The 15,362-nt window shown below is 48.6% G+C and overlaps 1 protein-coding gene across 1 annotated transcript in view; it reads left to right on the plus strand.

Annotated features, from left to right (window-relative positions):
* The window catches only part of ADAM33 (ADAM metallopeptidase domain 33), a 53,220-nt gene that overhangs the window by 15,343 nt on the left and 22,515 nt on the right, over positions 1 to 15,362 (plus strand). Inside the window, exons 5-13 of the mRNA XM_072132655.1 lie at positions 790 to 866; positions 1,858 to 1,993; positions 2,067 to 2,120; positions 2,205 to 2,276; positions 2,364 to 2,533; positions 2,626 to 2,710; positions 6,058 to 6,194; positions 6,439 to 6,544; positions 10,400 to 10,445. Coding sequence (XP_071988756.1) covers positions 790 to 866; positions 1,858 to 1,993; positions 2,067 to 2,120; positions 2,205 to 2,276; positions 2,364 to 2,533; positions 2,626 to 2,710; positions 6,058 to 6,194; positions 6,439 to 6,544; positions 10,400 to 10,445 — 883 coding nt within the window. The remainder of the gene's footprint in view (positions 1 to 789; positions 867 to 1,857; positions 1,994 to 2,066; positions 2,121 to 2,204; positions 2,277 to 2,363; positions 2,534 to 2,625; positions 2,711 to 6,057; positions 6,195 to 6,438; positions 6,545 to 10,399; positions 10,446 to 15,362) is intronic.

A 15,362-nucleotide genomic window follows, 5' to 3' on the forward strand; every position in this document is an offset into this window, starting at 1 on the left:
GCTGTCTCTGTCTCCTCCCCTCACTCCTGCTCTCTCTCTCTAGCTCCTCCCCTCACTCCTGCTCTCTCTCTCTATCTCCTCCCCTCACTCCTGCTCTCTCTCTCTATCTCCTCCCCTCACTCCTGCTCTCTCTCTCTATCTCCTCCCCTCACTCCTGCTCTCTCTCCCTTTCTATCTCCTCCCCTCACTCCTGCTCTCTCTATCTCCTCCCCTTACTCCTGCTCTCTCTCTTTCTCCTCCCCTTACTCCTGCTCTCTCTCTCTCTCTATCTCCTCCCCTCACTCCTGCTCTCTCTCTCTCTCTATCTCCTCCCCTCACTCCTGCTCTCTCTATCTCCTCCCCTCACTCCTGCTATCTCTCTCTATCTCCTCCCCTCACTCCTGCTCTCTCTCTCTATCTCCTCCCCTTACTCCTGCTCTCTCTCTCTATCTCCTCCCCTCATTCCTGCTCTCTCTCTCTCTCTATCTCCTCCCCTCACTCCTGCTCTCTCTCTCTCTATCTCCTCCCCTCACTCCTGCTCTCTCTCTCTGTCTCCTCCCCTCACTCCTGCTCTCTCTCTCTCTCTCTCTCTCTCACTGTCTCCTCCCCTCACTCCTGCTCTCTCACTGTCTCCTCCCCTCACTCCTGCTCTCTCTCTGTCTCCTCCCCTCACTCCTGCTCTCTCTCTGTCTCCTCCCCTCACTCCTGTTCTCTCTCTGTCTCCTCCCCTCACTCCTGCTCTCTCTCTACAAGGGGTCTGCGGGGGGCAACTTTAGGAGTTTCCTAACCCTTGCCCCCCCCCACTTCCAGGCTCACTGCTGTTATACCGGGACAGTGGATGGGATCTCCAGGTCTGTGGCCTCTGTCTGCACCTGTCCTGGGCTCAGGTAAGTAGTTACACCTGTATACTGGCCCAGACCGTCATCTACCACCATCTATCCCGTCCTGTACCCTCATCTATCCAGGATTAGTTACTGAGGGGATTATTTGGGCTTTTTATAGTAATTATTTGATACCTCATTTGATTGAGGCGCTAGATGCCGTTATATAGTCTTATTATATGATCTGTAAATAGCAGTATTATTATAACTCTATATGGTGGTATTATATGAGCTGTATATGGTGGTATTATATGAGCTGTATATGGTGGTATTATATGAGATGTATATGGTGGTATTATGTGAGATGTATATGGTGGTATTATATGAGCTGTATATGGTGGTATTATATGAGATGTATATGGTGGTATTATGTGAGATGTATATGGTGGTATTATATGAGCTGTATATGGTGGTATTATATGAGATGTATATGGTGGTACTATGTGAGATGTATATGGTGGTATTATATGAGCTGTATATGGTGGTATTATATGAGATGTATATGGTGGTATTATGTGAGATGTATATGGTGGTATTATATGAGCTGTATATGGTGGTATTATGTGAGATGTATATGGTGGTATTATGTGAGATGTATATGGTGGTATTATATGAGCTGTATATGGTGGTATTATATGAGCTGTATATGGTGGTATTATGTGAGATGTATATGCTGGTATTATATGAGCTGTATATGGTGGTATTATATGAGCTGTATTTTGCAGTATTACCATAGCTCTATTTGGTGGTATTATATGAGCTGAATATGGCAGTATTATTGGAGCTCTGTATAGTAGTATTATTATGGCACTATATTGTGGCATTATGTGAGCTGTATATAGCCGTGATATCATGGCATTACATGGCGGTATTATGGTAGCTCTATATGGCAATATTTTTTTGGTTGCAATTAGAAAAAAGACGCAAACAAATGTGTTGTTTCTCTGGTTGAGGGTCCCTCGTGACTACCAATGCTTGTTGTATACATGTCCTCCAGCGGGTATATAACCATAGGAGATCAGACCTACAGCATTGACCCCACCTCATCACACCATGTGATCACCGCTCTGCACACGGAGCCCACCGCCGAGCCCCGGCGTCAACAGCGCTCCCTACAGTCCATCAGCAGAAAGGTACACAGTGAGGAGGGTGATATGTGGTCCAGGTATAGGGAGTCACTACTCTAACCCCATGTCCATGTCTTAGGGCCAACGACAGGTCTACAACATTGAGCTGTTCCTGGTGGCTGATAACAGAGAGGTAAGTCTTCTCCACCCCTGGCTCCACATGAGAGCTCCATGATGTAATCAGCAGTTTCATCTCATAGTTGTCTTTATTTAAAAGTATCAGCGTCATGGAGCAAACCTGGAGAAGACCAGACACCACCTCATCTCGGTGGCCCACCATCTTAACCAGGTACAGCCGGGTCCTCCTGCACCAATGGACGGCTCAGCAGGGTCTACTGTAGGTCCCACTAAAATCTGTACAATCCTATATTCCTAGATACTGTCCAGGATTAACTTCCAAGTCTTCCTTGTTGGGTTGGAGATCTGGACGCTGGAGAATAAGGCCGTGGTATCAGAGACGGCTTCCACCACCCTACAGAAGTTTCTGCAGTGGAGGTCAGAGGACCTGCTTGCTCGCAAACACCATGATAACGTCCAGCTCATCAGGTTTGTGAGGTTTCCACTTGTTTTTCTAGAAGAAACATTTACCCTTTACATCTGTTTTTTCTTTGTCCTACTTTATCTTCTCGTCCGTTCAGTGGCTCCAACTTCAAGAACCATGCCCTAGGCGAGGCGTTCCTGGCCAAGATGTGCTCAGAGGCCCAGAGTGGAGGCGTCATCAAGGTAATAACACAGTAATAGTCCTAGCATTGTCCTGTCTATTAAAAACCAGACTGGATGGTGGTTATATATGGTATGGTCACATGACTGCTGGTGGAGGTCAGATAGCACAGGCTGAGCAGGAGCATAAGGTCTCTGGAAGCTTTGATGTTCCTCCTACAAATTAGTCTAGAATGGTTACCAGACATTACCAGGTTATGCTTATCACAATTTCTGACCTAAAGGAGAAAACTTCAAGACGAATGATGGATAAGGGACTGTCAGTCACTTCTGTCCCATCGGTCTCTTCAGTTCCACCAGTCTCTCTTCTGTTCCATTATTCTCTTTTGTCCCAACATTATCTTGTGTCCCGTCACTTGTCCGCCCTCCCCCCAATTGTCTGCCGTCCCGTCACTTGTCTGCCGTCCCCTCACTTGTCTGCCGTCCCCTCACTTGTCTGCCGTCCCGTCACTTGTCTTCCGTCCCGTCACTTGTCTTCCGTCCCGTCACTTGTCTGCCGTCCCGTCACTTGTCTGCCGTCCCGTCACTTGTCTGCCGTCCCCTCACTTGTCTGCCGTCCCCTCACTTGTCTGCCGTCCCCCAACTTGTCTGCCGTCCCCTCACTTGTCTGCCGTCCCGTCACTTGTCTGCCGTCCCCTCACTTGTCTGCCGTCCCGTCACTTGTCTGCCGTCCCCTCACTTGTCTGCCGTCCCCTCACTTGTCTTCGTCCCGTCACTTGTCTGCCGTCCCCTCACTTGTCTCATGTCCCCTCACTTGTCTGCCGTCCCCTCACTTGTCTGCCGTCCCCTCACTTGTCTGCCGTCCCCTCACTTGTCTGCCGTCCCGTCACTTGTCTGCCGTCCCGTCACTTGTCTTCCGTCCCCTCACTTGTCTGCCGTCCCCGTCACTTGTCTGCCGTCCCGTCACTTGTCTGCCGTCCCCTAATCTGTCTGCCGTCCCCTCACTTGTCTGCCGTCCCCTCACTTGTCTGCCGTCCCCTCACTTGTCTGCCGTCCCCGTCACTTGTCTGCCGTCCCCGTCACTTGTCTGCCGTCCCCGTCACTTGTCTGCCGTCCCTGTCACTTGTCTGACGTCCCCTCACTTGTCTGCCGTCCCCTCACTTGTCTGCCGTCCCCTCACTTGTCTGCCGTCCCCGTCACTTGTCTGCCGTCCCCTCACTTGTCTGCCGTCCCCGTCACTTGTCTGCCGTCCCCGTCACTTGTCTGCCGTCCCCGTCACTTGTCTGCCGTCCCCGTCACTTGTCTGCCGTCCCCCTCACTTGCCTGCCGTCCCCGTCACTTGCCTGCCGTCCCCTCACTTGTCTGCCGTCCCCTCACTTGTCTGCCGTCCCCGTCACTTGTCTGCCGTCCCCGTCACTTGTCTGCCGTCCCCGTCACTTGTCTGCCGTCCCCTCACTTGTCTGCCGTCCCCTCACTTGTCTGCCGTCCCCTCACTTGTCTGCCGTCCCCTCACTTGTCTGCCGTCCCGTCACTTGTCTGCTGTCCCCGTCACATTTCTCTGCCGTCCCCGTCACTTGTCTGCCGTCCCCTCACTTGTCTGCCGTCCCCTCACCTGTCTGCCGTCCCCTCACGTGTCTGCCGTCCCCTCACGTGTCTGCCGTCCCCTCACGTGTCTGCCGTCCCCTCACGTGTCTGCCGTCCCCTCACGTGTCTGCCGTCCCCTCACGTGTCTGCCGTCCCGTCACTTGTCTTCCGTCCCGTCACTTGTCTTCCGTCCCGTCACTTGTCTGCCGTCCCCTCACTTGTCTGCCGTCCCCTCACTTGTCTGCCGTCCCCGTCACTTGTCTGCCGTCCCCGTCACTTGTCTGCCGTCCCCGTCACTTGTCTGCCGTCCCCGTCACTTGTCTGCCGTCCCCGTCACTTGTCTGACGTCCCCTCACTTGTCTGCCGTCCCCTCACTTGTCTGCCGTCCCCTCACTTGTCTGCCGTCCCCGTCACTTGTCTGCCGTCCCCTCACTTGTCTGCCGTCCCCGTCACTTGTCTGCCGTCCCCGTCACTTGTCTGCCGTCCCCGTCACTTGTCTGCCGTCCCCGTCACTTGTCTGCCGTCCCCGTCACTTGTCTGCCGTCCCCGTCACTTGTCTGCCGTCCCCCTCACTTGTCTGCCGTCCCCGTCACTTGCCTGCCGTCCCCTCACTTGTCTGCCGTCCCCTCACTTGTCTGCCGTCCCCGTCACTTGTCTGCCGTCCCCGTCACTTGTCTGCCGTCCCCGTCACTTGTCTGCCGTCCCCGTCACTTGTCTGCCGTCCCCTCACTTGTCTGCCGTCCCCTCACTTGTCTGCCGTCCCCTCACTTGTCTGCCGTCCCCTCACTTGTCTGCCGTCCCCTCACTTGTCTGCCGTCCCGTCACTTGTCTGCCGTCCCCGTCACATTTCTCTGCCGTCCCCGTCACTTGTCTGCCGTCCCGTCACTTGTCTGCCGTCCCCGTCACATTTCTCTGCCGTCCCCGTCACTTGTCTGCCGTCCCGTCACTTGTCTGCCGTCCCGTCACTTGTCTACCGCCCCCGTCACTTGTCTTCCGTCACCTCACTTGTCTGCCGTCTTGTCACTTGTCTGCCGTCCCCGTCACTTGTCTGCCGTCCCGTCACTTGTCTGCCGTCACTTCACTTGTCTGCCGTCCCCTCACTTGTCTTCCGTCCCCTCACTTGTCTGCCGTCTCGTCACTTGTCTGCCGCCCCCGTCACTTGTCTTCCGTCACCGTCACTTGTCTTCCGTCACCGTCACTTGTCTGCCGTCCCCTCACTTGTCTGCCGTCCCCGTCACTTGTCTGCCGTCCCCGTCACTTGTCTGCCGTCCCGTCACTTGTCTTCCGTCACCGTCACTTGTCTGCCGTCTCGTCACTTGTCTGCCGTCCCCGTCACTTGTCTGCCGTCCCCGTCACTTGTCTGCCGTCCCCGTCACTTGTCTTCCGTCACCGTCACTTGTCTGCCGTCCCGTCACTTGTCTGCCGTCCCCGTCACTTGTCTGCCTTCCACGTCACTTGTCTTCCGTCCCCTCACTTGTCTGCCATCCACGTCACTTGTCTTCCGTCCCCCCACTTGCCTGCCGTCCCCTCACTTGTCTGCCGTCCCCTCACTTGTCTGCCGTCCCCTCACTTGTCTGCCGCCCCCTCACTTGTCTGCCGTCCCCTCACTTGTCTGCCGCCCCCTCACTTGTCTGCCGTCCCCTCACTTGTCTGCCGTCCCCCCACTTGTCTGCCGTCCTATATCTGCCGTCCTCCTTCTGTTGTTATAGATGAGGCTGACACCTGCCAGTTCCCGGAGGTTGTCAGAGATAAATAGTAGACTCCTACTCATAGCGTCATGCTCTCAGGTGCTGGAGATACTCACATCCTCTGTCCCTCCCCTGCAGGACACGGGGCTCAGCGCCAGGGAGCTTGCCAAGTATGTGGCACATGAGATGGGGCACAACCTGGGCATGAGCCACGATACTGAGCGCTGCTACTGTCCGGCCTCCACAGGGAAGTGTCTGCTGTCGCGCCGCACCGGGTGGGTAGTATGCATGTAATACTCTGTGCTGCTGTGGATGCTGCTCCTTAAACTGTGAACTCTCACAACCTCCATAACAGCAGCACTTCCCTTTCCTGGAATACTCTGTGCTGCTGTGGATAAGTTCCTGTCTCAATTATTATTGCTATTAGTCTAATAATGTAGATTGAGTTGGTTGTATATGGGGGCGGAGTTAGTGTATATTGTGGGTGTGGTCTATTGTTACCTGTGGTCTTCTCTGCAGACACAACATGAACGAGCTGTTCAGTGACTGCAGCCACCGCGCCCTTCACCGCTTCCTGGAGGAGAGGGACGTCACCTGCCTCATGGACCGACCCCACACCTACATAGTGAGTCCTCCGCACTTACTCAGACACTGTGGGAAGAGTTATTCCCACGTACACAGGGTAACAAAATAACACATTCTCTAATTCTCTGTTATTAATTTATTAATATATTATTTATTAATATAATATTAAGTTATTAATTGATATGATTTCTGTCTCTGCTCTGGGCCTGTAGCCCCGCCCCCTGCACGAAGCTCAGAGACACTCACTGATCACTTCCTGCCAGGACAGAGCCAGAGCAGAGAGAAGCTACAAGCTACAAGGAGATAAGTGATCTGGGGAAAGGTGGAGGCAGGCACATACAGTTAGGGCCAGAAATATTTGGACAGTGACACAAGTTTTGTTATTTTAGCTGTTTACAAAAACATGTTCAGAAATACAATTCTATATATAATATGGGCTGACGGTGCCCACTCCCAGCTGCAATATGAGAGTTTCCACATCCAAATCGGAGAAAGGGTTTAGGAATCATAGCTCTGTAATGCATTGCCTCCTCTTTTTCAAGGGACCAAAAGTAATTGGACAATGGACTCTAAGGCCCCTTCTCCACTGGCGTTTTTCACGCGCGAGTTCTGCGCGTGCATTTGACGCTCAGAACTCGCATTGCACTCTGTCCCATTGTATTCAATGGGTCTTTCTCCATTTGCGTGGTTTTCAACGTGCGTGCTTGCGTTCGTTTGCACGCGCGTCAAAATCGCAGCATGCTCTATTTTTGCGAGTCACGCGCAATTTTCACGCCCCATTCAAGTCTATGGAGATGCATCAAGAACGCATTGCACTCGCAATCATTGCAAGTGCAATGCGAGTGCAATGCGTTTTAAACGTAAGGGTTGCTAGGTGACCAGTATAACAGTATTTCCCCTGCTCGCGAACGATCATTTAATTAAAAAAACACAATGAAGAACAGTGAAGAATAGAATAAAACCAGTGAACACAGTGAAAACAGTGACCACAGGATCATTTAAGAGAAAAACACAGTGCAGAACACAGTGCAGAATAGATTACAGATGTTCGGCACATCTGCTTACTTGTCGGGAGATACGCGCGGAACGGTGCGCCCAAAATAGCATGTGAAGAACAATATATATGTGTGTAAAGAACACATTGCAGATGTTTCCATACATCTGCAATGTGTTCTTTACACACATATATATTGTTCTTCACATGCTATTTTGTTCGCGCCGTTCCGCGCGTATCTCCCGACAAGTAAGCAGATGTGCCGAACATCTGTAATCTATTCTGCACTGTGTTCTGCACTGTGTTTTTCTCTTAAATGATCCTGTGGTCACTGTTTTCACTGTGTTCACTGTTTTTATTCTATTCTTCACTGTTCTTCACATCTGCTAACTTGTCGGGAGATAATATACGCGCGCGGAACAGTGAAGAATAGATCGCAGATGTTTGCAACTTATCAGAAGACATTATTTTTCAATTAAATAAAACATTTTATTCCCGAACCTTGGTCCCTTTGAAAAAGTCCCATTGACTTAAAAAAACGCGCGTGAAAAACGCACCGAAAACGCAAAAAAACGCGAACAAAAATGAAACAAAAACGCAGCAAAAACGTCAGTTTTTCACGCATTGCACCCTGACGTGAAACGCAACGCTAGTGTGCAAGAGGCCTAAGGGCTGCAATTAACTCTGAAGGCGTCTCCCTCGTTAACCTGTAATCAATGAAGTAGGTAAAAGGTCTGGGGTTGATTCCAGGTGTGTGGTTTTGCATTTGGAAGCTGTTGCTGTGACCAGACAACATGCGGTCAAAGGAACTCTCAACTGAGGTGAAGCAGAACATCCTGAGGCTGACAGTGAAGTCCAGAGCGCTCTCGGTGAAGTCCAGAGCGCTCTCGGTGAAGTCCAGAGCGCTCTCGGTGAAGTCCAGAGCGCTCTCGGTGACGTCCAGAGCGCTCTCGGTGAAGTCCAGAGCGCTCTCGGTGACGTCCAGAGCGCTCTCGGTGACGTCCAGAGCGCTCTCGGTGACGTCCAGAGCGCTCTCGGTGACGTCCAGAGCGCTCTCGGTGACGTCCAGAGCGCTCTCGGTGACGTCCAGAGCGCTCTCGGTGACGTCCAGAGCGCTCTCGGTGACGTCCAGAGCGCTCTCGGTGACGTCCAGAGCGCTCTCGGTGACGTCCAGAGCGCTCTCGGTGAAGTAGGTGTATCTGTCTCTAAGTCAACAGTAAAGAGAAGACTCCATGAAAGTAAATACAAAGGGTTCACATCTAGATGCAAACCATTCATCAATTCCAAAAATAGACAGGCAGAGTTAAATTTGCCGAAAAACACCTCAGGAAGCCAGCTCAGTTCTGGAAAAGTATTCTATGGACAGATGAGACAAAGATCAACCTGTACCAGAATGATGGGAAGAAAAGAGTTTGGAGAAGAAAGGGAACGGCACATGATCCAAGGCGCACCACATCCTCTGTAACACATGGTGGAGGCAACGTGATGGCATGGGCATGCATGGCTTTCAATGGCACTGGGTCACTTGTGTTTATTGATGACATAACAGCAGACAAGAGGAGCCGGATGAATTCTGAGTGCACCGGGATATACTTTCAGCCCAGATTCAGCCAAATGCTGCAAAGTTGATGGGACGGCGCTTCATAGTACAGATGGACAATGACCCCAAGCATACAGCCAAAGCTACCCAGCAGTTCATGAGTGCAAAAAACATTCTGCAATGGCCGAGTCATCACCAGATCTTAACCCAATTGAGCTGCATTTCACTTGCTCAAATCCAGACTTAAGACGGAAAGAGCCACAAACAAGCAGGACCTGAAGGCTGCGGCTGTAAAGGCAAAGCATTAAGAAGGAGGAAACCCAGCGTCTGGTGATGTCCATGGGTTCCAGACTTAAGGCAGTGATTGCCTCCAAAGGATTCGCAACAAAATATTGAAAATAACAATATTTTGTTTGGGTTATGTTTATCTGTCCAATTACTTTTGAGCTCCTAAAATGTGGAGTGTTTGTAAAGAAATGTCTACAATTCCTACATTTTCTATCAGATATTTTTGTTAAACGTTACAATCTGCACTTGAATTCTGTTGTAGAGCTTTGGCATGCAGAGCCCAACTCGCCAAAATTGTGTCACTGTCCAAATATTTCTGGCCCTAACTGTAGCTGTGAGATGTAGCAGAGCTCACAGTGTAATAGTCTGTCAGCCTCTGTGTAATCTCATGCATCTCTGATCTGTCTAATCTCTCTCTGTATATATATATATATATATATGTGTCAGTGTGTTAGTACAGAAGCCAGATGAGAGTGTAAATACACCTGTACCCTGACAATGTAACCCCACAGAACTAGATGGATTATAATGTGTCTGCTTAGAGAGGCCCCGCCCACAACCTGGAATACTGAGCAGTCTAGAGAGTGACAAGAGCTAAAACAGCAATAAAACTGAGTTAAATTGTAAAGTAAAGGGTTAAAATGATCTTTATTGTGTAACATCACAAGGGGATTGAAATGTGAGAATTTTCTTTTGTGAGAAAACCCCTTTAAATATCTGCACGAGATCATGTGACTGCTCACTAATGCCCGTTGTATGTATAAGAATTAGGTGGACCCTTTAAGGTCTACAACATATTGGCTCATCATAGGGGATAAGCAGAAGGCCCTTGTCATTTTATTGTAGACCTGACCTGTAGTGTAAAGCATGAGGGAGAGCAGGGCAGCAGGTAAGTCCGTAATGAGGTGGGAAGTTCATTTCATGCAATCTGAGACACAACAGCTGTACTGGAGTTACATGTAATAATTGTGTCTTAATAAAGCAGAGCTTCAGTATGAAGCAAAGGGGAAGGAAACCAAATCTTGAGCCTCTAATGGTGGCTAGGAGTTCACTAACTGAGGTCTTCCCTCTAGGATGAACCAACGCTGCACAGCGACCCCATTACGACCCTGGAAACCAGTAAGTCTCTGCTGCATCCTATTGGAGGGTGAATAATCAAAATCTCTCCTGTGTCCTCTTCTATGTTATTGTGTCACTGTCTCCCTCTATACTGCTGTGTGACTGAGAGAATCCTTCCTGTATCCTCTTCTATGTTATTGTGTCACTGTCTCCCTCTATACTGCTGTGTGACTGAGAGAATCCTTCCTGTGTCCTCTTCTATGTTATTATGTCACTGTCTCCCTCTACACTGCTGTGTGACTGAGAGAATCCTTCCTGTATCCTCTTCTATGTCATTGTGTCACTGTCTCCCTCTATACTGCTGTGTGACTGAGAGAATCCTTCCTGTGTCCTCTTCTATGTTATTGTGTCACTGTCTCCCTCTATACTGCTGTGTGACTGAGAGAATCCTTCCTGTGTCCTCTTCTATGTTATTGTGTCACTGTCTCCCTCTATACTGCTGTGTGACTGAGAGAATCCTTCCTGTGTCCTCTTCTATGTTATTATGTCACTGTCTCCCTCTATACTGCTGTGTGACTGAGAGAATCCTTCCTGTGTCCTCTTCTATGTTATTATGTCACTGTCTCCCTCTATACTGCTGTGTGACTGAGAGAATCCTTCCTGTGTCCTCTTCTATGTTATTGTGTCACTGTCTCCCTCTATACTGCTGTGTGACTGAGAGAATCCTTCCTGTGTCCTCGTCTATGTTATTGTGTCACTGTCTCCCTCTTTACTGCTGTGTGACTGAGAGAATCCTTCCTGTATCCTCTTCTATGTTATTGTGTCACTGTCTCCCTCTATACTGCTGTGTGACTGTGAGAATCCTTCCTGTATGCTCTTCTATGTTATTGTGTCACTGTCTCCCTCTATACTGCTGTGTGACTGAGAGAATCCTTCCTGTGTCCTCGTCTATGTTATTGTGTCACTGTCTCCCTCTATACTGCTGTGTGACTGAGAGAATCCTTCCTGTATCCTCTTCTATGTTATTGTGTCACTGTCTCCCTCTATACTGCTGTGTGACTGAGAGAATCCTTCCTGTGTCCCCTTCTATGTTATTGTGTCACTGTCTCCCTCTATACTGCTGTGTGACTGAGAGAATCCTTCCTGTGTCCCCTTCTATGTTATTGTGTCACTGTCTCCCTCTATACTGCTGTGTGACTGAGAGAATCCTTCCTGTGTCCTCTTCTATGTTATTATGTCACTGTCTCCCTCTATACTGCTGTGTGACTGAGAGAATCCTTCCTGTGTCCTCTTCTATGTTATTGTGTCACTGTCTCCCTCTATACTGCTGTGTGACTGAGAGAATCCTTCCTGTGTCCTCTTCTATGTTATTGTGTCACTGTCTCCCTCTGTACTGCTGTGTGACTGAGAGAATCCTTCCTGTGTCCTCTTCTATGTTATTGTGTCACTGTCTCTCTCTCTATACTGCTGTGTGACTGAGAGAATCCTTCCTGTGTCCTCTTCTATGTTATTGTGTCACTGTCTCCCTCTATACTGCTGTGTGACTGAGAGAATCCTTCCTGTGTCCTCTTCTATGTTATTGTGTCACTGTCTCCCTCTATACTGCTGTGTGACTGAGAGAATCCTTCCTGTGTCCTCTTCTATGTTATTATATCACTGTCTCCCTCTATACTGCTGTGTGACTGAGAGAATCTTTCCTGTGTCCTCTTCTATGTTATTGTGTCACTGTCTCCCTCTATACTGCTGTGTGACTGAGAGAATCCTTCCTGTATCCTCTTCTATGTTATTGTGTCACTGTCTCCCTCTATACTGCTGTGTGACTGAGAGAATCCTTCCTGTGTCCTCTTCTATGTTATTGTGTCACTGTCTCCCTCTATACTGCTGTGTGACTGAGAGAATCCTTCCTGTGTCCTCTTCTATGTTATTGTGTCACTGTCTCCCTCTATACTGCTGTGTGACTGAGAGAATCCTTCCTGTGTCCTCTTCTATGTTATTGTGTCACTGTCTCCCTCTATACTGCTGTGTGACTGAGAGAATCCTTCCTGTGTCCTCTTCTATGTTATTGTCTCACTGTCTCCCTTTATACTGCTGTGTGACTGAGAGAATCCTTCCTGTATCCTCTTCTTTGTTATTGTGTCACTGTCTCTCTCTATACTGCTGTGTGACTGAGAGAATCCTTCCTGTGTCCTCTTCTATGTTATTGTGTCACTGTCTCCCTCTATACTGCTGTGTGACTGAGAGAATCCTTCCTGTATCCTCTTCTATGTTATTATGTCACTGTCTCCCTCTATACTGCTGTGTGACTGAGAGAATCCTTCCTGTGTCCTCTTCTATGTTATTGTGTCACTGTCTCCCTCTATACTGCTGTGTGACTGAGAGAATCCTTCCTGTATCCTCTTCTATGTTATTATGTCACTGTCTCCCTCTATACTGCTGTGTGACTGAGAGAATCCTTCCTGTGTCCTCTTCTATGTTATTGTGTCACTGTCTCCCTCTATACTGCTGTGTGACAGAGAGAATCCTTCCTGTGTCCTCTTCTATGTTATTATGTCACTGTCTCCCTCTATACTGCTGTGTGACTGAGAGAATCCTTCCTGTGTCCTCTTCTATGTTATTGTGTCACTGTCTCCCTCTATACTGCTGTGTGACTGAGAGAATCCTTCCTGTGTCCTCTTCTATGTTATTATGTCACTGTCTCCCTCTATACTGCTGTGTGACTGAGAGAATCCTTCCTGTGTCCTCTTCTATGTTATTGTGTCACTGTCTCCCTCTATACTGCTGTGTGACTGAGAGAATCCTTCCTGTATCCTCTTCTATGTTATTGTGTCACTGTCTCCCTCTATACTGCTGTGTGACTGAGAGAATCCTTCCTGTGTCCTCTTCTATGTTATTGTCTCACTGTCTCCCTCTATACTGCTGTGTGACTGAGAGAATCCTTCCTGTATCCTCTTCTTTGTTATTGTGTCACTGTCTCTCTCTATACTGCTGTGTGACTGAGAGAATCCTTCCTGTGTCCTCTTCTATGTTATTGTGTCACTGTCTCCCTCTATACTGCTGTGTGACTGAGAGAATCCTTCCTGTATCCTCTTCTATGTTATTATGTCACTGTCTCCCTCTATACTGCTGTGTGACTGAGAGAATCCTTCCTGTGTCCTCTTCTATGTTATTGTGTCACTGTCTCCCTCTATACTGCTGTGTGACTGAGAGAATCCTTCCTGTATCCTCTTCTATGTTATTATGTCACTGTCTCCCTCTATACTGCTGTGTGACTGAGAGAATCCTTCCTGTGTCCTCTTCTATGTTATTGTGTCACTGTCTCCCTCTATACTGCTGTGTGACAGAGAGAATCCTTCCTGTGTCCTCTTCTATGTTATTATGTCACTGTCTCCCTCTATACTGCTGTGTGACTGAGAGAATCCTTCCTGTGTCCTCTTCTATGTTATTATGTCACTGTCTCCCTCTATACTGCTGTGTGACTGAGAGAATCCTTCCTGTGTCCTCTTCTATGTTATTGTGTCACTGTCTCCCTCTATACTGCTGTGTGACAGAGAGAATCCTTCCTGTGTCCTCTTCTATGTTATTATGTCACTGTCTCCCTCTATACTGCTGTGTGACTGAGAGAATCCTTCCTGTGTCCTCTTCTATGTTATTATGTCACTGTCTCCCTCTATACTGCTGTGTGACTGAGAGAATCCTTCCAGTGTCCTCTTCTATGTTATTGTGTCACTGTCTCCCTCTATACTGCTGTGTGACTGAGAGAATCCTCCCTGTATCCTCTTCTATGTTATTGTGTCACTGTCTCTCTCTATACTGCTGTGTGACTGAGGGAATCCTTCCTGTGTCCTCTTCTATGTTATTATGTCACTGTCTCCCTCTATACTGCTGTGTGACTGAGAGAATCCTTCCTGTGTCCTCTTCTATGTTATTGTGTCACTGTCTCCCTCTATACTGCTGTGTGACTGAGAGAATCCTTCCTGTGTCCTCTTTTATGTTATTGTCTCACTGTCTCCCTCTATACTGCTGTGTGACTGAGAGAATCCCTCCTGTGTCCTCTTCTATGTTATTGTGTCACTGTCTCCCTCTATACTGCTGTGTGACTGAGAGAATCCTTCCTGTATCCTCTTCTATGTTATTGTGTCACTGTCTCCCTCTATACTGCTGTGTGACTGAGAGAATCCTTCCTGTGTCCTCTTCTATGTTATTGTGTCACTGTCTCCCTCTATACTGCTGTGTGACTGAGAGAATCCTTCCTGTGTCCTCTTCTATGTTATTATGTCACTGTCTCCCTCTATACTGCTGTGTGACTGAGAGAATCCTTCCTGTATCCTCTTCTATGTTATTGTGTCACTGTCTCCCTCTATACTGCTGTGTGACTGAGAGAATCCTTCCTGTATCCTCTTCTATGTTATTGTGTCACTGTCTCCCTCTATACTGCTGTGTGACTGAGAGAATCCTTCCTGTGTCCTCTTCTATGTTATTGTGTCACTGTCTCCCTCTATACTGCTGTGTGACTGAGAGAATCCTTCCTGTGTCCTCTTCTATGTTATTGTGTCACTGTCTCCCTCTATACTGCTGTGTGACTGAGAGAATCCTTCCTGTGTCCTCTTCTATGTTATTGTGTCACTGTCTCTCTCTATACTGCTGTGTGACTGAGAGAATCCTTCCTGTGTCCTCTTCTATGTTATTGTGTCACTGTCTCCCTCTATACTGCTGTGTGACTGAGAGAATCCTTCCTGTATCCTCTTCTATGTTATTATGTCACTGTCTCCCTCTATACTGCTGTGTGACTGAGAGAATCCTTCCTGTGTCCTCTTCTATGTTATTGTGTCACTGTCTCCCTCTATACTGCTGTGTGACTGAGAGAATCCTTCCTGTGTCCTCTTCTATGTTATTGTGTCACTGTCTCCCTCTATACTGCTGTGTGACTGAGAGAATCCTTCCTGTGTCCTCTTCTATGTTATTGTGTCACTGTCTCCC

This window comes from Engystomops pustulosus, chromosome 1 (genome assembly GCF_040894005.1).
Source record: "Engystomops pustulosus chromosome 1, aEngPut4.maternal, whole genome shotgun sequence".
NCBI classification, from domain to species: Eukaryota; Metazoa; Chordata; class Amphibia; order Anura; family Leptodactylidae; genus Engystomops; species Engystomops pustulosus.